The 24,392-nt window shown below is 40.8% G+C and overlaps 1 protein-coding gene across 3 annotated transcripts in view; it reads right to left on the bottom strand.

The window, feature by feature from the left end:
• Positions 1–1,590: 1,590 nt before the first annotated feature.
• Positions 1,591–24,392, bottom strand: part of LOC117421267 (tyrosine-protein kinase JAK2-like) — a 101,306-nt gene continuing 78,504 nt past the window's right edge. For all 3 annotated transcript variants that reach the window (XM_034035431.3, XM_034035430.3, XM_034035432.3), the window contains exons 15-24: positions 23,432–23,570; positions 22,702–22,853; positions 22,454–22,604; positions 22,014–22,147; positions 14,700–14,889; positions 14,104–14,228; positions 13,798–13,970; positions 12,711–12,828; positions 12,266–12,379; positions 1,591–2,224 (exon numbers count right to left, since the gene is read on the bottom strand). In XM_034035431.3, the coding sequence (XP_033891322.3) occupies positions 2,117–2,224; positions 12,266–12,379; positions 12,711–12,828; positions 13,798–13,970; positions 14,104–14,228; positions 14,700–14,889; positions 22,014–22,147; positions 22,454–22,604; positions 22,702–22,853; positions 23,432–23,570 (1,404 nt within the window). In that variant the 3' untranslated portion in view covers positions 1,591–2,116. The remainder of the gene's footprint in view (positions 2,225–12,265; positions 12,380–12,710; positions 12,829–13,797; positions 13,971–14,103; positions 14,229–14,699; positions 14,890–22,013; positions 22,148–22,453; positions 22,605–22,701; positions 22,854–23,431; positions 23,571–24,392) is intronic.

The raw sequence follows: 24,392 nt of genomic DNA, 5'->3' as shown, positions 1-24,392 counted from the left end.
GGCTGTGCCAGTCTTTGAAGCTGCTGAGGCTAGGACGCCTGTTTGCTGTTAGTTTACGCACTGGAGGTGGTCGCTTGGGAAGCAGGCGAACCAGCTCCTTTGTGAATTCCCGCGTGCAGTGACAGCGCTGCAGCATCTCGACTACACGGGACCAAACGTATGCACTGGTATAATCGGGCGTCTAACAGCGGTGCCTTGTCCCCGTCAGGCACACGTGCCTGGGAAAGCCAAAGCTGCCTATGTGCAGCTACCAGCGCAGCCAGGTTCCTACCCACAGCCTGCCCGTTGAGCAAGGACACATGGAGCAGGTTCTTGTTAACCAGGAGCAGCTCATCCAACTGTTGCAGTGAGGGCCTGTGGTTCTCAGAAAGGGACCTCAGCAAATGGCACTGGTAGGCTTATTGCCCAGCCTTGCGGCGAACGCACTGGTGTACTTGAGGATACTTGAGGATCGTGTACTTAAGGATCACCTCAGAGATCCGGCATGGCTTGTTGGGGTAGGTAGCGTCCTTGGACAGGCTCACTAAATTAGGTACCTGAACCAAGGCGCCAATAGAAGCAGAAAATGGGCATCATGTACCCTATATAGGGTGTCCATTGACCGGGAAACAGCAGGAGCTGTTGCCAGGTGATCCTAGAAAGACTTGATTTCAAAAAGAAAATCCGGGTGCACTGGGGGGGGGACACGGTAGAGATGGTAGGCTCATCATCAAAGATGGACTGCCTTGTTTTGCCATCTGTAGGCCAGAGCACTTGTAAAATTGCAGTGGCCCTCTTGATCAGCGGCAGAAGCTCTGCCGACAGGGAGAGCTTAACTGCAGGGGATGCGCTGTCAGACTCCACGTCCTCAGACGGGAATGCCAGCTCCTGTTCTCCCACATCCTCAGAGGAGGTGATGGACAGTATGTCCTCCTGTGGCCAATCTGCACTAGTAGCCCCCTGGGACCTCAAGTGGACAGATGAGGCAGGTGGCGCTGAACATTCCAGCAGTAATTCTGTGAGAACAGAAGAGATTACAAGCAATCACAACCGAAAGTATCTTGGTCCTGACAGGCCTGCATGTAGTCTCTGTAAAAAAAAAACAAAAAAAACACACACAAGAGAAAAACCTCTCAACAAATACAGTAATTTAAACAATTACATAAATATAAAACGTCTCATATTTTTAGCCAAAGCCAAAACGATAAATAAATAACTCTTGCAAAAAGTCAGGCCACTTATGTTGCTGGATCCCTGGGAAGGAGCGACTAGCTGCTGGCTTCACGTGGGGCACAAGGCCACAGTGGGACGTAACAAGCTTCAGGCTGTAATGCACAAATTACGCGTAATTAGTAAAAACTATTAATATCACATATCATTTGTGTAAAAACACAATAGATGTGAAATCATTAGCAGATAGAAGTAACAAGTACTTATCTGAACAAGGCTCTCTGGGGGTGGGGCATGACTGTCTCAGAGAGCAGTTTTGGTATCTTATTCAGGTTTCGGGTCTCTAGAAGGTAAATACCCATACGGTAATGGATACATTTCGTACTTGAAAAGGAAACACACATACTGCTGCTAAATATAAATAACATTCAGTAGTCCACAAGCAGTAATATATATTTTAATCCAACAGCACCTGTATTACAATGAAAAACAATTACAAAATTAGAGATTTATATTTTACAAGACAGAAAGCAATATATTAAAACCATGTTTTCAACTTACATTCACTGCTGAAGGCATGACTAAAATATAATCTGCAGTGCACTGAGTTTACAATTAAAAAAAAAAAGTATTTTTAAAACTATAATTTGTTTGTTGATTGTATATATTATCTGTAAAAAAAAAAACAGCCACTATTTTCCATTTTCGCCTTGTTAAAATGAGAGGCTAAAGCCAGCCCTGATGCCAATATACAACATAAAAAATAATACAATTAGAAAAACCCTCTAAGAACAACAACAACGGTCTCTGTAAAGTTTCTGTGGAAGTAAAGTGTTTTAGGCCAGCCAAAGCACAGCCAAATACTGCGCCTGGAATCTTCATGGCTAGCTTTGCCAATTTTGTGCCACTGAGGCTGGAGAATGTATCTTTCATGGATGTTGCTTTGAGTAAGTACAATTGGCTCCACTCATCCTTCCTTGCTGTCCCTGAAAGTGTCTACTCTCTGGGCTAGATCCTTAAAGGATGGTCTCAGGAGTTTGTTGTTGTTCCAGCACTCCATCATTGTTGAGTAGATCTGAAATACACATAGGGTTAATAAGTGGTTAGAAATGGGATAACCTAAACACTAATATTGTAGATTATCCTCATTGCCTCATGTCACAAAGACGGCCGGAGTGGGTGGTGTCAGACCAGAAGCAGGAAATAAACAGACAGAGAGGTGTGGTTTGGTGAAGCTGAGAGAATGCTTTCGCTCAGCATTTAATAAACAGAACAGAAAATAAAAGGTTGGAACACAAAACAGGACACGGCACTATACGCCAAAATAAAAAGACAAACAAAAACGGACCAAACAGACAAAACACGGTGAGCTTCTTTTAACGATTATTACTACTATTCTCTTTACCTCCGTCTCCAATCCCATTCTCCACTCACCGAACACCCAACCCCGACTGAAAGAAATGTGCATCTATATATACTGTTGTGCTGGGATTCAATTACTAATTAATTATTCACTTGAATCCCAGCACGTGAATTAATTCTGTGCAACCCCGTGCTCACATATTATTACATACTTTAAATGCACGTGAAGTGATAGTGCAATCCCGTGCCTAAATATAATTATACAATTTTTAAATACACGTGAAACACAGACCCGTTTATATCCCGTGTACCAATGACTATACACCAACATTAACACACGCACGCAACATACAACACATAATATGCACACAGGGGCGGGGCACATTGCCACATATACCCCCCCCCCCTATGCAAAGCACACATGGCCTCAACGGCCACCTCCCCCATTAAAAATCCAGCAGTCCAGGACAAAGTCTCGGGCTGGGAAGGGAGGCTTCAGTAGGCCCATGGCTGGCCATGCTGTCAGCACCCCTGCCGGTAGTGGCACGGCTGACAGCCTGCTAGTCCACGCTTGCAGCGAAATTGCTGCGGGGGATGCTGGTCTCCTGACCTCTCCCCCTTCCTTCGTAGCCGGTAGCTCCCCTTGGTGGGGCTCAGACCACAGTACTGCCGGCAGCGAAGAAGCTGCAGTGGGAGCAGGTCTCCGGACCTCCCCCACGATCTCCGGCAGCGAAACTGCTGCTGGGATTGGTGGTCTCCATACCTCCTCCCCCTTCTTCGTGGCCGACAGCTCCCTTTTCTGGGGCTCCGGCCACCGTACTCCCTGTGGTGGAGGTACGGGAAGCAGAGACAGCTCCTGCTGTTCTGCTTCTGGCAGTGGCGGAGGCAGAGGCAGCTCCTGATCCTGGAAGTGGCAGAGGCAGCTCCTGCTCCTCTGCTCCTGGCGGTGGCGGTGGTGGTGGCGGAGGCAGAGGCAGCTCCTGCTCCTCTGCTCCTAGTGGAGGAAGCGGTGAGGGTGGCGGAGGCAGTTGCAGCTCCTGCTGCTCTGCTCCTTGCGGTGGTGGTGGCGGAGGCAGAGGCAGCTCCTGCTCCTCTGCTCCTGGCGGTGGTGGAGGCAGAGGCAGCTCCTGCTCCTCTGCTCCTAGTGGAGGAAGCGGTGGAGGTGGCAGAGGCAGAGGCAGCTCCTGCTGCTCTGCTCCTTGCGGTGGAGGCAGAGGCCATGGGGCTGATGCTGGCCACTCGGAGGGAGGCTGTGGCGGTGCTGGCTCCCTCTGCTGTGGCGGCTGGGCTGGTGTGCGCCGTGCTCCCTTCAGCAGCATAAATAGAGGCTGCTGGGGGACACCAGCATCCTGCCCTTCTCCCCCCCAGAAAAATTCAGGGGGTTGAGCCTGTAACTCCTCCCCTTCTGGCTCTTGGGACGGCAGCGATGGCTCCTCCCCCTTTAGCTCTCGGGATGGCAGCAGCAGGTGAACCAACAGGTATTCTCCCTCTGCTGGCAGCTTGGGTCCTAGGGCTGTGGAAGCCCCGACTTCCCTCTCTTCGGGCTGTGGACGCGCCGACTCCTCCCTTTTGGGCTGTGGACGCACCAACTCCTCCCTTTTGGGCTGTGGACGCACCGACTCCTCCCTTTTGGGCCGTGGACGCACCGACTCCCCCCTCTTGGGCTGTGGACGTTCGGGCTCCCCCCACTCAGGCGTAGGATGTTCGGGCTCCTCCCACTCAGACGTAGGACGTTCGGGCTCCTCCCACTCAGGCGTAGGACGTTCGGGCTCCTCCCGCTTGGGCTGTGGACGCTCAGGCTCCTCCCGCTTGGGCTGTGGACGCTCAGGCTCCTCCCGCTTGGGCTGTGGACGCTCAGGCTCCTCCCGCTTGGGCTGTGGACGCTCAGGCTCCTCCCGCTTGGGAGGCAAAACCAGCAGGCCTTCTTCCTCTGCTGGTGGTTCTGCTACCTGGGCTGTTGTAGTTATGACTGCCTCCAGGTAGCTGAGGACCAACTACACACCTTCCTCCCAGGTGCTTACGGTCTGTTCCCTCGCATACGCCTCCCATCGCTCTCTGTCCATCAAGCGCAGGAACCGGACGGCTACTGGTATAGACTGGGCCTCCAGCCCAGCATTCTCCAGGATCCAGTCCCGCACTTTGATGGCGTCTTCTGCCATTTTATTTTCCTCTTTCTTTTTTTTAATCCAAAAATGCAGTTCCTGCTCTGGCCTGAGTCCTGGCGGCGCTGTAAATCCCACGCAGGACACCACGTGTCACAAAGACGGCCGGAGTGGGTGGCGTCAGACCAGAAGCAGGAAATAAACAGACAGAGAGGTGTGGTTTGGTGAAGCTGAGCGAATGCTTTCGCTCAGCATTTAATAAACAGAACAGAAAATAAAAGGTTGGAACACAAAACAGGACATGGCACTATACGCCAAAATAAAAAGACAAACAAAAACGGACCAAACAGACAAAACACGGTGAGCTTCTTTTAACGATTATTACTACTATTCTCTTTACCTCCGTCTCCAATCCCATTCTCCACTCACCGAACACCCAACCCCGACTGAAAGAAATGTGCATCTATATATACTGTTGTGCTGGGATTCAATTACTAATTAATTATTCACTTGAATCCCAGCACGTGAATTAATTCTGTGCAACCCCGTGCTCACATATTATTACATACTTTAAATGCACGTGAAGTGATAGTGCAATCCCGTGCCTAAATACAAATATACAATTTTTTAAATACACGTAAAACACAGACCCGTTTATATCCCGTGTACCAATGACTATACACCAACATTAACACACGCACGCAACATACAACACATAATATGCACACAGGGGCGGGGCACATTGCCACACCTCATTAGTACATATTATACAATTTTAAGTTCTCTGATTTTTCATCCAAGACAAAAATATATTTATTTCTGGACGACATTTATATCACAATACTAAAATGTGCTGGAACATTGTAGGCCATGCACATAAAAGAAAATACCACACCTTTAGTATCTCTAGATGTAGAGAAAGCATTCACAGAGCAGTTATTGAGGTCTCATTGATATGAGAAGCTGAAACTGAGAAAACATGTTTTTCCCTTTACAGGTCAAATTTCTAAAATACCCCAGTTTCCAATTTTTACCTCAAGATCTTAGTGGTCTCGGAAGCTAGTGTATTTTATACACATATCCTGCTGATCCTATTAAAAGGTATCTCCAAAAAATTTTGTTGTTCTTCTAATATTATGTTCACAAATTATTCTTTCAACAAAGTCAGTCAATTTAAATCTGACAGAGTTTAGTTATATTTAAATATTAATTTATATTTGACAAGATCAAAGACCTAGCAATTGACTCAAATTGTGATATTTGTTCTACATTTTACCTCAATAAATGTGTTTCAGCGATGGTAACTATAGACACACAATGCAATAACACGTTGCCATTGGATAACACTGTGGCAGGATAGTCAACAAGAAGCAGCAGCAGCTTCTTAGAATGAATTTCATCTGTATAATATCTGTGTTTCTTTTTGACACGTTGTATATAATGTTGTTCATTATGCATCTAGCATTGCGTTACTGGACCCTCCTCTACTAGACCTTTCTCATTATCTTGTGTTTTTAAAAGTATTTAATGCAGTATATTACGCATTAATATATATATATATATATATATATATATATATATATATATATATACACACACATACACACACACATAGAGTGCTATCCTGTTATAATGTGGTTGTCGGGGTCCATAATTAGGAGACCGCGTTATTTGTGTTTCGCCTCATAACAAATATTGGCATTTTTATTCATGAAATGATTTACAATGGCCAAATTAATATTGTAGCATACCGAGGAAAATGAAGGAAGCAGACACACACAATTTACAGGTACACGAATCCCCGGTTTATTGGGACGATTATTATCGGCCCGTAAGCCTGGGCCAGACCAAAAACAACAAACAGTCTGCACTTTCACAGCAGCTTGTCTCACTTGCTCTGCCCGCACTGATATGGGCACCCTCCTATATGCTTTCATGTCTCCACCTCCCCGGACGTCACCCACCAATGCAGGCTCAGGAAAGCTTATCGCTTCCCTGCTAACAAACAAACACGCACACACACACACACACACACACACACACACACACAACAGGGTCAGTAGACCAGTTGTGTAACAGTATAAATCCCGGGTCGTTACAATATATACAGTATAATAGAAACTGCTATTCCACCAGTTTAAAGTTTACACCACTCTCATTTAAATTGTACAGTCAGCACTCACATATCCGACCCTATAAAATTTTGACTTCAGTGACGGTTAAACGCGTGTGACACATATCTGATTATTTCATTTTGGACCGTTCCAACCTTTGTATCTTTTTTGTGTTCCCTGAAACACTGACAATATCAAAAACACATATCTGAAAGGACTGTGTTTTAAAAAATGTAGGCTTCCATTTAGATGTACTGTATTGGTTTTGTTGGTACAGTACTATATTTTTAACAAAAGTATTTTAATTCAGATCGATATGATTCTGAAAATATCACTTGCCAAAAGAGACGACTGGACACGTGGACTGTAATACAGTACATACTTTTAAATCCAGTACGTATTGTAGCAGTATGTAAAATTCCCTGTTAACAACCCAGCAGCAAAATGAAATCAAAATGTTACCCATGCACAGAACTTCGTGAAAAGTAAAAGGTAATGCAATTTAGCAAAAGATATAAAAAAAAAAGTTTCCAGAATTAAAACAGTATCCAAAGTCAGTATTCAAAATTGCAAAACATCATGCTCGATGAGGCCCTAATGTCACAGTTCATTTGCAAATGAAAATTCACAAAACAACTAAAAATCACAGATAAAAAAAAAATAATAATACATTGCAGTATCTAATTGCAGTTACATTACCCTAGCTTGTCTCGTTTGCTTTGTTCTGGCTGCATTTTCGTCAGGTAAAACTGGAGGAAGCGCTGTGTAACTGCACAATATAAGTCAGACTGATTTGGCATTAGAGAGTTTATTTATTTATTTTTTTTAAATGCGGGCTGTGACGGATAGTCAGATCAACTATAACATTGAAGAGATGGGCTTTGTATCAAAAAACTGGTGACGGAGTCAGAAATCGCGTGTAACGGTACATTAATTTGTTACATTAAGTACATTAACATTAAGTACATTAATTTGTTACACATGTATATATATACACAGACGTGCTCAAATTTGTTGGTACCCCTCCACAAAAAACAAAGAATGCACAATTTTCTCTGAAATAACTTAAAACTGACAAAAGTAATTGGCATCCACCATTGTTTATTCCATATTTAATAGAAATCAGACTTTGCTTTTGATTTTTTATTCAACATAATATTGTAAATAATAAAACAAATGAAAATGGCATGGACAAAAATGATGGGACCGCTAACCTAATATTTTGTTGCACAACCTTAGAGGCGATCACTGCAATCAAACGTTTTCTGTAGCTCTCAATGAGACTTCTGCACCTGTTAACAGGTAGTTTGGCCCACTCTTCCTGAGCAAACTGCTCCAGCTGTCTCAGGTTTGATGGGTGCCTTCTCCAGACTGCAAGTTTCAGCTCTTTCCATAGATGTGCGATAGGATTCAGATCAGGACTCATAGAAGGCCACTTCAGAATAGTCCAATGTTTTGTTCTTATCCATTCTTGGGTGCTTTTAGCTGTGTGTTTTGGGTCATTATCCTGTTGGAGGACCCATGACCTGCGACTGAGACAGAGCTTTCTGACACTGGGCAGTACGTTTCGCTCCAGAATGCCTTGATAGTCTTGAGATTTCATTGTGCCCTGCACAGATTCAAGGCACCCTGTGCCAGGCGCAGCAAAGCAGCCCCAAAACATAACCGAGCCTCCTCCATGTTTCACTGTAGGTATGGTGTTCTTTTCTTTGAAAGCTTCATTTTTTCGTCTGTGAACATAGAGCTGATGTGACTTGCCAAAAAGCTCCAGTTTTGACTTGTCTGTCCAAAGGACATTCTCCCAGAAGGATTGTGGCTTGTCAATATGCATTTTAGCAAATTCCAGTCTGGCTTTTTTATGTTTTTCTGTCAAAAGTGGAGTCCTCCTGGGTCTTCTTCCATGAAGCCCACTTTCACTCAAAAAGCGACGGATGGTGCGATCAGAAACTGATGTACCTTCACCTTGGAGTTCAGCTTGTATCTCTTTGGCAGTTATCCTTGGTTCTTTTTCTACCATTCGCACTATCCTTCTGTTCAATCTGGGGTCGATTTTCCTCTTGCGGCCGCACCCAGGGAGGTTGGCTACAGTTCCATGGACCTTAAACTTCTTAATAATATTTTCAACTGTTGTCACAGGAACATCAACCTGCTTGGAGATGGTCTTGTAGCCTTTACCTTTACCATGCTTTTCTATTATTTTCTTTCTGATCTCCTCAGACAACTCTCTCCTTTGCTTTCTCTGGTCCATGTTCAGTGTGGTGCACACAATGATACCAAACAGCACAGTGACTACTTTTCTCCATTTAAATAGGCTGAATGACTGATTACAAGATTGGAGACATGTGTGATACTAATTAAAGAAACGAATTAGTTTGAAATGTCACTATAATCCAATTATTTATTATCTTTTCTAAGGGGTACCAACAAATGTGTCCAGGCCATTTTAGAATATCTTTGTAGGATAAGCAATAATTAATCTCTTTTCACAGCTGCTTTGCTTTATTCTATGACATACCAAAGGCATGCAAGTATACATGATAAAATAGCTTTTAATTTCATCACTTTTCAGGAGGAATGAAGCATTATTTCAATGAACTGTAAGGTTACCAACAAATTTGAGCATGTCTGTATATGTTATATATATATATACAGTACTGTGCAAAAGTTTTAGGCAGGTGTGAAAAAATGCTGTAAAGTAAGAATGCTTTCAAAAATAGACATGTTAATAGTTTATATTTATCAATTAACAAAATGCAAAGTGAGTGAACAGAAGAAAAATCTACATCAATTCAATATTTGGTGTGACCACCCTTTGCCTTCAAAACAGCATCAATTCTTCTAGGTACACTTGCACACAGTTTTTGAAGGAACTCGGCAGGTAGGTTGGCCCAAACATCTTGGAGAACTAACCACAGTTCTTCTGTGGATTTAGGCAGCCTCAGTTGCTTCTCTCTCTTCATGTAATCCCAGACAGACTCGATGATGTTGAGATCAGGGCTCTGTGGGGGCCATACCATCACTTCCAGGACTCCTTGTTCTTCTTTACGCTGAAGATAGTTCTTAATGACTTTCGCTGTATGTTTGGGGTCGTTGTCATGCTGCAGAATAAATTTGGGGCCAATCAGATGCCTCCCTGATGATATTGCATGATGGATAAGTATCTGCCTGTACTTCTCAGCATTGAGGAGACCATTAATTCTGACCAAATCCCCAACTCCATTTGCAGAAATGCAGCCCCAAACTTGCAAGGAACCTCCACCATGCTTCACTGTTGCCTGCAGACACTCATTCGTGTTCTGCTCTCCAGCCCTTCGTCGAACAACCTGCCTTCTGCTACAGCCAAATATTTCAAATTTTGACTCATCAGTCCAGAGCACCTGCTGCCATTTTTCTGCAACCCAGTTCCTGTGTTTTCATGCATAGTTGAGTCGCTTGGCCTTGTTTCCACGTCGGAGGTATGGCTTTTTGGCCGCACGTCTTCCATGAAGACCACTTCTGACCAGACTTCTCCAGACAGTAGTTGGGTGTACCAGGGTCCCACTGGCACTGCTGGACATCTTCTGATTGCGAAGGGAAGTAAGCATGATGTGTCTTTCATCTGCTGCAGTAAGTTTCCTTGGCTGACCACTGCGTCTACGGTCCTCAACGTTGCCCGTTTCTTTGTGCTTCTTCAAAAGAGCTTGGACATCACATCTGGAAACCCCTGTCTGCCTTGAAATTTCTGCCTGGGAGAGACATTGCTGATGCAGTATAACTACCTTGTGTCTTGTTGCTGTACTCAGTCTTGCCATGGTGTATGACTTTTGACAGTAAACTGTCTTCAGCAACCTCACCTTGTTAGCTGAGTTTGGCTGTTCCTCACCCAGTTTTATTCCTCCTACACAGCTGTTTCTGTTTCAGTTAATGATTGTGTTTCAACCTACATATTGAATTGATGATCATTAGCACCTGTTTGGTATAATTGTTTAATCATACACCTGACTATATGCCTACAAAATCCCTGACTTTGTGCAAGTGTACCTAGAAGAATTGATGCTGTTTTGAAGGCAAAGGGTGGTCACACCAAAAGTGGATTTGATGTAGATTTTTCTTCTGTTCACTCACTTTGCATTTAGTTAATTGATAAATATAATCTATTAACATGTCTATTTCTGAAAGCATTCTTACTTTACAGCATTTTTTCACACCTGCCTAAAACTTTTGCACAGTACTGTATATATATATATATATATTTTAGCTCAAAGAGCCAGCTGCCCAACATTTCGATATGTTGATTTTATTCTTAATACAAGGGTGGAAAAACGCGACTGACGTGTATCTAGGAAACGGATATCCAAGTGCCGACTGTATTTTTTTTTTTTAATAAATGTTGCAAACTGTAAATAAATAACACAGTTATTGTTTCTTTCTTGTTTTGTAAGATTAAATGGACAGTTTATTTTTAAATAATAAAAAAAAATACAGTTGAAGCATGGGAGCTTTATAAGTATTTGTCACAGGATGGCTTGAGCGGTGACGTCAGACCCAGAAGACAGTGGACACAGACAACAGTGCTGGGGTATGAAACATGCTGATGTGCCAGTTTATTGAAAAATAAAAGGTTTAAACAGAAAACAAAACACTGAACAAAACAACCAGTGCGGTGGCCAAAACAGACAGACACAAACAAACACGGTGAGACAGACAAACAAGTACCGTGCTGGTGCTTCCAGCATGAAATAGCAATTGTGGTGTTATTAATCTTTACTCTACCTCCCGACTCTCGTTCTCTCCTCACCCAACCCCGAGTGAGTGAAAGGGTGCACCCATATATACAGTTGTGCCAGGATTCAATTACTAATTCATTATTCACTTGAATCCCAGCACATGAACTCATTTGTGTACTCCCTGTGCTCACATACTAATACACATTTTATCTGCACGTGAATTGATTGTGCAATCCCCGTGCCTAAATACACATTACAACACTCATGCTACATAGCCCGATGTATATTCCGTGCACCACTATATTCACATATAACAGACAACATGAAACACACCACATACAACACAAAACACAAAATACGCACAGGGACGGGGCACACTGCCACAATATTATATGTCCCAGTTCAACTTAAATGCGTTTAAATATGGTAATGTAAAAACAGCAATAAAGCAAAATCACAGTGTTGTAGGTTTTCTTTTTTTATCAGTGTTTTTATTACAATTTATCCTAGCATATTTCACGATAACATCACCAGGATCATTTAAAGCATCTGGAATGTTTACCCAACGTTTGCGAGTCAAATTGCATTATGGGGGAAATGGGAGCCATGACCTTACCGTATTATAACCGATTCCGCACTATAGCAGGTCGTGTTATAACAGGGTAGCACTTTATGTGTGTGTAATATATATATATATATATATATATATATATATATATATATATATATATATATATATATATATATATATATATAATTGTATGTATGTGTCAATTTCTAACACAATGCATCTTAGATATACTGTATATTCTTTACAAAGATATCAACTCACCAAATCTGGGCACCCTTCAGGTTTGGGAAGCCGTCTGTTTGACTTGAGGATCTCAATTAAATGGTACACAATCATTTGTCCCTGCTTGTCCATTCCAATCATCCGCATGAACTCCTTCAGAATTGAATGGAATATGTCAGCAACATATTTATATCAATCTCAATTTTAAATGTTGACACATTACAGGTGTTACGATAAAAATCTAAATAACCCCTTTCCAGTCATAACTCCACTTAACACATGCTGTTCTTTGGTAAGGTGGTTTATATTACAAATGAAATAGGTGTTTCTAATCTGTCAGCACAGGACATGTGGATATTTTGCACTTGCAAAAAAATGGAACACAGCTATCATATAGCTCACATATATTTGTGCAATAGGTACCCATTAGGTATGCACATTATTTTATATAGTGCATGAAACAGAAGAGCAGGTATATACTAACCGCCGGTGGACTTTGGTTCTTGTCACTGAATGTAAACAGCTCGTATAAGACCACTCCGAAACTCCAGACGTCTGATGCCACAGAGAACTTGCTTTCAGTTAGAGACTCAGGAGCATACCTGCATTGTTTAAAACACACAAATACAATCAAATCTTCAAGACAGAGGATTTTTTCATTAGCGATACTATCAGAAAATAAAGATCTACTTTAAGTTATTTCCCAGGACAATGGCACTGTCTGGTGCGAACACTGCAAAGGTAAAACTATTCTAGAATTTAGTACTTGTGAAACACAGACCTGTCAACTCTCTCGTATTCACCAGGAGTCTCCCGTATTTTGGACCCTTCTCCAGGACATCTCCCGGGATAGATTTTCTCCAGTATTCTACTGTTAAACTCCCTTATGTCAGCAAACCTTTAATGTCTACAAAATTCATGGCAGGTGTGTGGTTACTGTAATCCCCGTATGTACATAGCAGGGTTTAGGACCCAGGGGAGCCCCATGGCAGGCATGCATTCAGTGAGCAAGGCAAGTTCACATACTTCGCCACACACCTGCACCCCCCCTACTCTATAGGGGAAACAGTAAAAAAGGTATCACAGATTGCAACCCCCAACCCCACCCCCCCCATTCCCGATTTTGTATTTTCAAAAGTTGACAGGTATGAGATTTCAGTTTACAAAAGCTCCCGGATTTTGAAAACCCAATGTTGACAGGTATGAAATTCACTATGAAAACACCAAAATTAATTTCAAGGCATAAGCAATTAGCATCTTAATAATATGCACTTAAATGCAAAAAGGTGTTAAGACTCTTTTTAATTAGCTATTTTTGCATACATCAGAAGGGAATCACATACCATACCAGAGAACTAGGGGCTGAATTCAGCATATAGATATGGATTTAGAAAGAGACCCAGACTGGCTAAATGTTCTACATCTTATATACATGATGGACAGTTAGCATTTTACAAAGTACTAGGACAGTCTTGAAAAGTTTAAGTTACAAAACATATCATGCCATTCAGTTTTAACCAACATGTCCCATGATATAAAGGGTCCATGGGGCTTTTTAGCTGATTGCTTACCAGAATATTGGGCTTTCTCCTGGTTCATTTACTTTGTAATACTCCGAGTCTTTTGGCAACATTTTCGTGAGACCAAAGTCTCCGATTTTTACCCTGTGTTCAGTCTCAACAAGAATATTTCTTGTTGCCAGGTCTCTATGGATGTATCTGTTCGTCGCCAGGTAATCCATGCCCTGAAAATAAAGCAATAGAAGCAGAATTGAAGAACTTTGTCATTTCTGATGATATCTTGCAAGCAATGTGATATAGAACTTGTCATACTAAACACCTCCCAACAGTCAGGTTTCAAAAACACAAAGAACACACCTTGCATATTTGAGAAGCATAAAGAAGCAATTTCATGTGATCCATTCTCTCTTTGTTTTTGTTAAGGTAATCCCGCAAGCTACCATAAGGCAGGTACTCCATAATCAGCCGCAGGTTTCTTCGTCCTTTTTGGGGGAGAGAGAAAGCAGATATAAAAGTGTTATACATTTAGATGCAGTGTCACAGGCAGTTTTACTTTCATTTCAAGGCGTGATCTCTGCTTAATCCATTAATGCACGGGAAGCAAGTTAGTTTGTAAACCTGAAGTAAAATGTACAGTATTTGAAAAAAAAGATCTGCATCAGTGATATGGCCAGTGGTTAAAACAGTATTGCAGTGAAATGTCCCCAGGGTTTCTGATGAGCGTGATTCAAGGGACTTCACTTCACAATGTGTCAGAGACACACAGTATATTATATTTAGTTCACTTTATTTATATACATCTGGTAACATTGAAAACCACCATTAATAAACTATATATTTCTAAGAAATGTGCAAAAATGCAAAAGAGTGCAAAATGCCACCGCCATTTTTTCAAAAAAACAGAAGAAAGAAAAAAGGAAGACTGGAGTAAATGCTTCGTCTCCACAGCGTACCTGCACTGTAGCACACCCCCTTGTATTTGACAATGTTGTCGTGATGTAGAGACTTGAGGATCCTGATCTCCTGCTCGAAGTCTCGCAGGTGCTCGGCTGTGCTGTGCTGCAGCTTCTTGACGGCTACCACCTCCCCAGTGTTGTCCTGGAGAGGATCGTAGCGACACATCTCCACACTGCCAAAATTGCCCTGCAGAGAGAGGGAGGCAATGCATGTAAGTTAATATGTACAGTTTATGTACAACTAGTAGACTACTTATTTACAAGGGGGTCCAGTCAAAATAACAGTTACAAGCAAACACAAGGCCATTAAAGTGGCACCAACAATATTCAATATCTACAGTTTCATACAGTATATTATGGTTCAGTTATGTGGAGAACAAAGTCTTCTCTCGAAAGCTGTGGTCTTCTGCATCAGGGGTTCTCAAACTGTGGGGCACACCCCACAAAGAGGGCATAACACCGTATCAGGGGCGCGGGACAAATCGTCTCAAATTAGTCTAACAATAAAATCAATCAATAGGACTAACTTACAGATTCATGATGCACCTTCCTCATCCTGTTCTACTGGTAATCTAATACATTTGTCTTATGAAGAAGGACACTTACTGGTAAACTAATCTACCCAAAACCCTCACTCCCATTTTCTTGGTCAATTTAGAGAAAGACCTCCCTAAATAAAAAATAAAAAAACTGGCTACAGTATTCTAACGGTAGCAGGTTTATAAAATGTGTGTATTACAGTTATTCTGTATTAGGGCTGTTAGTTAAGCCTCAAAATAGCAATCGATTAACTGGGCACACAAAATATAATCGTTTGAATAAATATCGATGATTGTAACGCCCATATACATTTTCACTCCATTCCTCTCTTCCTGACATGATTTTAATTTCATTGCAGTTAAGTAAAAGCTTGTGCACAACAACTTAATGCGAGGGGTAATCACGCCTTGGTCGCGTCAAGAGAAAAAAAAACATATTCAAAAACACATTCAACATCAAAAACATTCAACAACATTCACAACAAGCCTAAGGCAAGTTTAACATACTACAGGAGTGTTACTAAAATATTTATTCCAAACAGATTACAGTACTTTGGAATGTAATCTTTATAAACTAGACACGAGTTTATGAAAATTGTCTTTTTTTATTCAGTGACAGCTGCAGCATCACACATTGCATCTTGTTAATATTGTAACCTTCACTATCTGTGAAACACACAATGCAGGAATCCCTGCCAAAAACATAATAATAATAATAATAATAATAATAATAATAATAATAATAATAATAATACATTGATTTACTTACCACAACATGCATACCAACTACAGATCTAGCTGATTGTTACTCCAAAATTTCGTTTAGCATCACTGATTGTTTACTTATTTATTTTTTTAACGTTACTGAATATTGTTAAATATTGTAGCAGACTAGGGAGCGGAGGAGAAGAAAATGTAGTCCATGAGGGGATAAAAGACTACATTCCCCAGAATGCCACAGGAGGAGCCAGAGTTAATGAGCCCCTGCATAAAAGGGTGGCAACCCTGCAGTCAGTGCTGTGTGCCAAGCTGAAGCCGCATGAAGCAGAGACCTGTGTGGTCTGAAGAATTAAAGTGTTGGGTACTGGTAAACGGCTTAGCCGTCCAGTTATACTTAGGTGAAGAAAACAAAGTAAAGTATAGTTAGGCTCTATGTATGAGCTAGGTTTTGGTGTGTTTGTTTTGTTTAGTTTGCTTGTAAAAATAAACGTGCACAATCGCGCTAAAATCCAGTTTCTGGGTCAGTATTTTTAAAGGGTGAAACAAGTCACAATATTCATTATTTAGCAGTTTTGAAACTCCAAAGAAGCGCAAACTATATACAGTCAGTTTTCTTCAATGTGTACAATTTATTTACAGGCTGTTTGCCAGGAATACAAGCCTGTCGTCCTGCTCTGGATTCAAGGCGGCTCGTCTTTTTTTTTTTTTTTTTACATTGAATACACAGAAGGGCTACTTACAAAGCATTTTCAAAACTGATTCGCTGGTAGGATGGGACCAGCAAAACAGATGCTAGTTAACCCGAGCAGGAAAAGAAGAGCACGCCCACTGCTTGTCCGGCAGAAATACTGTAAATATGCCTTATTCACGCAGCGGCCATGTTTGGTTGAAAACGAGGCTTGGTGTGCGAGCAACTGTCATGGCCGCCGCAGCTACTGATAATATCACTATGTGGACGAAATCTTTAATATGTGCTCCTCAAACAAGAGTTGAAGAAATTGATAAGTGTTATTTCCTAATTGCTTATGCCTCAAAAGTATAGAAAATGGCTATTATTCCCCACAAACTTTGCTTTTGTGACCAGACAGTGATATTTTGAAATTTACCTATTTCCAATAAGAAAACGGGCGAATTTGTGTGTCTTCGTTCACATAAAGTCAGAAAAAAACAACATATGAATCCAAATTAACATGTATTTATACTAAAGTAATACAAAAATGACTACAAAAGATTTAGAAGTGAGTAGTTTTTCGAGATTTACGATTATACTGTAGATCACTTTCACGAATCAGCCCCCAAATGTAGTCTCCCATCATGTTCTCGTTATACTGTCCTTGGTAGCGACGTTCAAAGTCCAGTATATCCTGGTGGAAGCGCTCGCCTTGCTCCTCCGAGTACGCTCCCATGTTTTCCTTGAATTTATCAAGATGAGCATCAAGGATATGGACTTTGAGGGACATCCTACAGCCCATTGTGCCGTAGTTCTTCACCAGAGTCTCAACCAGCTCCACATAGTTTTCGGCCTTGTGATTGCCCAGGAAGCCCCGAACCACTGCGACAAAGCTGTTCCAAGCCGCTTTCTCCTTACTAGTGAGCTTCTTGGGGAATTCATTGCACTCCAGGATCTTCTTTATCTGTGGTCCGACGAAGACACCGGCTTTGACCTTTGCCTCAGACAGCTTAGGGAAGAAGTCTTGAAGGTACTTGAAGGCTGCCGACTCCTTATCTAGAGCTCTGACAAATTGTTTCATAAGGCCTAATTTGATGTGCAGTGGTGGCATCAGCACCTTCCGGGGTTCCACCAGTGGTTCCCACTTGATGTTGTTCCTCCCCACAGAGAACTCGGTCCGCTGTGGCCAGTCCCGCCTGTGGTAGTGCGCCTTGGTGTACCTGCTGTCCCAAAGGCAAAGATAGCAGGGAAACTTGGTAAAACCGCCTTGGAGACCCATCAGGAATGCCACCATTTTGAAGTCTCCTATGACCTTGATGCCATCTCAGAAAAATGCAGATATGTATCCACTTAGGCAGCTGGAACTAAACTGAACTGGTGGGCTTAAGGCTCCTGTATTTATACTACTATTTATATTACTGGAAAGTTCTAGAAGTTACTCCAAGTTTACTCAGCACTGAATCTACCTGGAATGTTCTGGAAATAGGTAAATTTCAAAATATTACTGTCCTGGTCACAAAAGCAAAGTTTGTGGGGAATAATAGCCATTTTCTATACTTTTGAGGCATAAGCAATTAGGAAATAACACTTACTACCCAGGAACCAAAAAAAAAAGAAAATTTGTTACACGGTGTAATAATGCGAGGATTCCAAAAAACATACAGCAGAAAGGGTACAGCAATTGGATCGAGGGTTATATTCATGAAGTAGAAGGTAAATTAGCAAGTGTATTTGTGATCGGAAAGAGAATAAGCTACTAACCTATACTAGATTCGTAAAATATGTTTAGATCTCTCAGTTTTAGTTAGAGAACATTTACTTTAATTAATATTGATGTTGATATCAAGCCTCTGTATTGTTTCACGTTTATTGGTTTGGCATAAGCATGTGTTAATTGTTTTCTAAATACAGTTAAGAAGCAGGAGAATGGATGTAGCGTTAGACTAAGGCGTTCCAGTCAATGAAAAAGAATGAGTCACCTTACAGGGTTCAGGTAACACCATATCCGAAAAACCTAGGCTTGGTTTGTTTCTCCAAGCTTAGTTCTGTTCAGTTATTAATCCCATTATTAAGATTCTGTTCAGTTGTATACTAATCCGTTGTTCCATTAGCACATTCAATGTTTTGTGTGTAGAACAAGTGTAAGTAAAATAATAAGAAGGTAAGTAAAGACATTTTAAAAACAAGAATCAAATGTCCCTCTTTCTGTTATTCCTGTGCAGTTTATTTGGAGTCAATGTAACATTAAGGATCTCCTTTCTGACCAAGTATTGTGTAACTCAAGCATATTTTTTGTTAACTCGCGTTACTAAACGTTTTTGTAATTTTGTTCAGTTGTGCTTAATAAAGACTCTTTTAGTACACTCGGTGTGTCATATATGTTTTTTTAATACAAACTGGGCATTGCATCCCACAAGACACATTCCGTTTAGTATCCATGCATAATCTCAAGCTTCTGCATCTTACTTATCTATTGATTAGGACTGACTGGAAATGCTCAATTGGCTTCCGGACAGTAACTGAAATGTAATCAAATTTGTGACTATAATGAAGAACATGTACATTCACACAGAAATGAAAGTTGAGATTTCTCTTCAGAAAAAAATAAATATATATAATTAAATAATACATGTACAGAATTTGAAGTTTTAACATCTAAAAAGGGCAATGTGCACTGGGTTACTTCTTAAATCAGAACCACAAAACGGAACGCAACAGTGCAACGCCATAACTTCTCTCCACTACAGTTGGAGACATCAGCGACCGGAAGCTAGCAGCTGCACTCCAAGCCTCATTTTGAGTCTGGCATGAATAAGGTGTATAGCAAGGCAGGGTGTTCGGTGCAGTTTCGTTGATAAACTTAAATAATGTTATTAACTATGCGTGTTACAAAAATGTAATTATTGAATCGATTATCCAGTATTTATATCAATGTATATAATGAGGAATGGAATTGATCGAAAAATCAATTTTCAATTTAATCGTAGCAGCCCTATTCTGTATACAAGTCTTTAATTAAATTAGTGGATTATTGCTATGGACTATTTTGTTATCTGCACTGGTGGTAAGAGGGGCACTGAAGGAGATGTAAGTACAGCAAAGAAACAGAAAAACAAAAATATTGCAGTTCATATTTAGCTTCTGGAATTACGAGTTTTAACTCGGAAAAAGAACAAAGACCTCTGTGTGTTTTATGCAATTAAATATTGGCCAATGACAGCCTAAAACCGAATAAACTACAGCAATACTTGCATACAAAACACCCAAAATATGTAGAGAAGCCTGTGGAGTTTAGTACATCACACGCAAAAATTCTATGAAGGAAGGGATACAAATTCACAGTATTTACAAACTTGTAAGTAACAGTAGTACAAAGAGCCCATTTTGTGTCAGACAGGCTCAGAAAAGACAGATGACTTCTAAATATTTGGGGACGTCTTCTCTTCCTCCTCTCTCTTTGTCTTATTTGTTATATTACTAGAAATTGTGTATTTTGCATTTTGTTTCATTAAAAAGTGGTTAACATTTACTATATGCTTATCCTTAATCTGTTAACTTGAATAACAGTATAATAAGCATAGTGTGCCAATATGTTTGTCTGCAATTGTACATATGAGAACGGACAGTAAAAGAAAATGGTCTGTTCTGCAACCCAACATACATTACAAGGGAAGACATATTTCAGTTGATAAATACGTTCATACAAAAATAATCCATTAACTGGGCGTGTTGTGTAGGAATCTGTACTGATGGCGCAAAGGCTACGACGGGTAAAAACAGCAGACTTGTCAGAGTGAAGCTGTGTGGACACACTGCATGATTCACTGGGAGGCCCTTGCAGCTAAGAACATGGACCCCTTCTTTAAATCGGTCCTGACAGTCTGTTCAAATTGTCATTTTTATTAAAACAAGCCCACTAAATGCTCACATTTTTGCACGTCTCTGTGGAGAAATAGGATTGGAACACAATCATTTGCTAGTACACACTGAAGTCTGTTGGCTATCATAGGGTAAAGTTCTGCTACGGTTGTTTGAACTGAGAGATGAGGTGCGTCTGTTTCTGCTTAATGCCGAGCCCCCTGAGCCAGCACCTGAACTACCCCAAATGGCTGACAGCACTTGAACCTAGTAGACATTTTGACCCTTTAAACTCCTTGAATATGTCACTGCAAGGAAAAGCAACCAACATCCTCACATTGAGTGATAAAATTAACCTGTTCACCAAGAAGTTTGATCACTGGAAGCTGAACGTCATTAATACAAATGTGGACATGTTCTAAACCCTGAGTGACTTTCTGGAAATGTCAAATGGTATTTTGATGCTTATATCAAGCAGTTCATAAGTGAACACCTCAGGGCCCAGTGCTCAGAGCTATTTAACTATTTTGGTGATGCTAATCCAGCTGCATATAACTGGGTTACATTTACCAGCTTCACGTCACCAACTTTAACTCTCTCATCCAAAGCGAAGGAAGGCTTAATTGACATCTCATGCAATGTTATGTTTCAACAGCAATTCCAATCCCAACCTCGATCTGACTTCTCGGTTTCCCTCTAAACTAAATATTCTGGCTTTCAGTTACTGCAACGAAAGTGCTTCTCCTGTTTGCTTCCACGTACTTGTGCAAATCAGGTTTCTCAGCCTTAGTATATTTGAAGAATAAGTACCTTTTACCTACTAAATGTGGCGGACGATTTAACTCTGCACCCTGTAAGATAACACTCTGTTGTTCCCTCAGCCTGCCCCTCTAAAACGAGCCAGCTGGCAGAAGCTCTGCTGCCGGACCGAGCATGGCTGGAGAAGAACGAGCACAACAACAAATTAAGTAAAAAGAAAAAAAGAAAAGGAATTTTTAGCAGCGGGGAAAAACTTGGCAGAACCCCGAACAGTATCAACAGGTAGGACGAAGACCCAGTCTGTGCGGATAGCGACGGTCGGGGTAACGCTGCCGAGTGCAGCACCTTTATTTTGTAGTTTTATTACTGTGTTTTATTTTCCCTTTTTCTTTGTGCCTTTTGTTTTTATTATTATTTTGAGCACTTGTATGTGCACTGGACTGTATACCGGCATTGGTAACCCTGTGGTCCAGATTACTGTTGTCAGTATTTAGGCCATGGACAACAGCGACCTCTGCGGGTAAAAATAAATTAGTGCGCCTGACCGGCATTACAAATAAAGTTTGGTCTCCTCTGTGTCAGTGAATTGCCCACCACCCTTCCACATGGGGGCTCAGCAGAAAATGTTTGAGAATGTTATTATCATAACCCCTGTTCTACATCAACAACTCTTGTTTTAATGCTCCACTGCAGTCTTGTATATTTAAATATTTTTAAAAAATTGGAACAAATACAAAATTACAAAAAAAACACTCAATGCCTTACCTTGCCAAGTTGCTGCAAGAATATCAAATGCCTCTCTTCAAACTGTGCAGGGGTCTGGTTCTCAAAAATGCCAGTGAATCCAATACCAACAGCTCGACTTGGCAACATGTCGCTCTCAGCAAGCAACTCATAATCTAGAAGCACAAAATAAAATTAAAACTGTCAAGTCCTTGTTACATTTCAGAACATTGCATTCAGGTACTCAATATGAACCCTTGAATGCCCTTTGGGGTAAAATCTCAAACTAATTTATTTTCTGCTACTCTTTTGGATATTGCATGAGTGGTTTGAAAACGCTATTGCTTAGGAATATAGTGTGGCCATTTGTGCCAAGATGAGCTACGAGAAGGTGGTTGCCATGGCGACCAAAACTGCAAATCAGAACTGGCCTCAGGATGGGTGAAAGGTAAGCTCCCCTGAGGTGAGCAGGACGGACTCACCAGGGGTGAAGAGGTTGTTGAGGTCCCTGATAATGGCACGAAAAGAGGGCCTGAACTCTGCCTTGTAATTCATGCAGCTGTTAATCAGATTGGCAAGTTCTGTCCATTTTGGCGCTGGCAATTTGTGCTCATCTTCATAAAATTGAATTTTCTAAAGGAAAAAAAAAGTGTTGGTTGAATGGGTTTTGGTGCAAGCGCAATCATTATGCAAAACTTTGTAAGAGAACACATATATGCACTGTACTTACTTTAGAAGAATCAAGCGTACTGAGGGGTTTGTCACCACCACTGCAAATCTCCCATAGCGTGGTGCCAAAACTCCACTTATCTGTGGCTTGGCTCAGGTTCTTGGGATCCTTGATACATTCAGGTGGTACCCAGGGAATTCTCTCAACAAGAACTGGAAAAGCACACAGGGAGCTTTACAAGATGGTTATTTTTTGCTATCCAACCTGTACGGCAGCAGTGGTGTGCTAAACATAATACAATTTACACTTATATAGCACCTTTTCATGTACGGCAATCTCTGGTGCGTTACCGAAGTAAATCATAGACAAAAATACAAATGATCTAAAATACAGCCCTGTACAGCAGTTTTAGGTCTAAACAGTCTAGTGAAGCCATGCATCTCTTATTCAACCACTGTATTAAACAGTGTTCCCTCATGATATTTGAGTGCAAGTGCAGTGCACTGCCAAATCGATTTAAGCCAATGTTGTGCTATAAATTGTTGCCTTATTGGAATTAACTTTTTTTTTTTCCTAACAAGTCTACTGAAAGATCAGCAAACACTATGGAGATAAAATACAACTTGCTTGTTTAAAATCTGTTGAACCTTACAACCCACACCTCATGTAAGCAAATGTATAACAAGAAACCTACTAGCTTATTATCAACCAGATTCTGTGGAAAGAACAGTAAGAACAAGTAATCTAAAAGTCTGGTCTGAAAGAGTGATTTGATGGTTTGGAAACATACTCTCTTTCTGCAAGACTGTAACACTGACGCCAGGGTCAGTGAGTTTTATAAAAGGAGGGCTGCCACTCTTCCTGTCCTCTTCCCTGATAAGCAAGATGTTTTTGGCACAAACATTTCCATGGACAAGGTTTTTATCTTCCTATACAAGGGACACAGAGAGAAAGTATGTGTATATCACACAGTAAAACTCATTGAAAGTATGTATATATCACACAGTAAAACTCATTGAAAGTATGTATATATCACACAGTAAAACTCATTGAAAGTATGTATATATCACACAGTAAAACTCATTGAAAGTATGTATATATCACACAGTAAAACTCATTGAAAGTATGTGTATATCACACAGTAAAACTCATTGAAAGTATGTATATATCACACAGTAAAACTCATTGAAAGTATGTGTATATCACACAGTAAAACTCATTGAAAGTATGTATATATCACACAGTAAAACTCATTGAAAGTATGTATATATCACACAGTAAAACTCATTGAAAGTATGTGTATATCACACAGTAAAACTCATTGAAAGTATGTGTATATCACACAGTAAAACTCATTGAAAGTATGTGTATATCACACAGTAAAACTCATTGAAAGTATGTGTATATCACACAGTAAAACTCATTGAAAGTATGTGTATATCACACAGTAAAACTCATTGAAAGTATGTATATATCACACAGTAAAACTCATTGAAAGTATGTATATATCACACAGTAAAACTCATTGAAAGTATGTATATATCACACAGTAAAACTCATTGAAAGTATGTGTATATCACACAGTAAAACTCATTGAAAGTATGTGTATATCACACAGTAAAACTCATTGAAAGTATGTATATATCACACAGTAAAACTCATTGAAAGTATGTGTATATCACACAGTAAAACTCATTGAAAGTATGTGTATATCACACAGCAAAACTCATCTATTAAATCCCGGGTTCCTC

The sequence above is a fragment of the Acipenser ruthenus genome, chromosome 1 (assembly GCF_902713425.1).
Source record: "Acipenser ruthenus chromosome 1, fAciRut3.2 maternal haplotype, whole genome shotgun sequence".
Taxonomy (NCBI): Eukaryota; Metazoa; Chordata; class Actinopteri; order Acipenseriformes; family Acipenseridae; genus Acipenser; species Acipenser ruthenus.
Note: the sequence above shows the minus strand (reverse complement) of the source record. Positions and strands in the feature narration are given on the sequence as shown.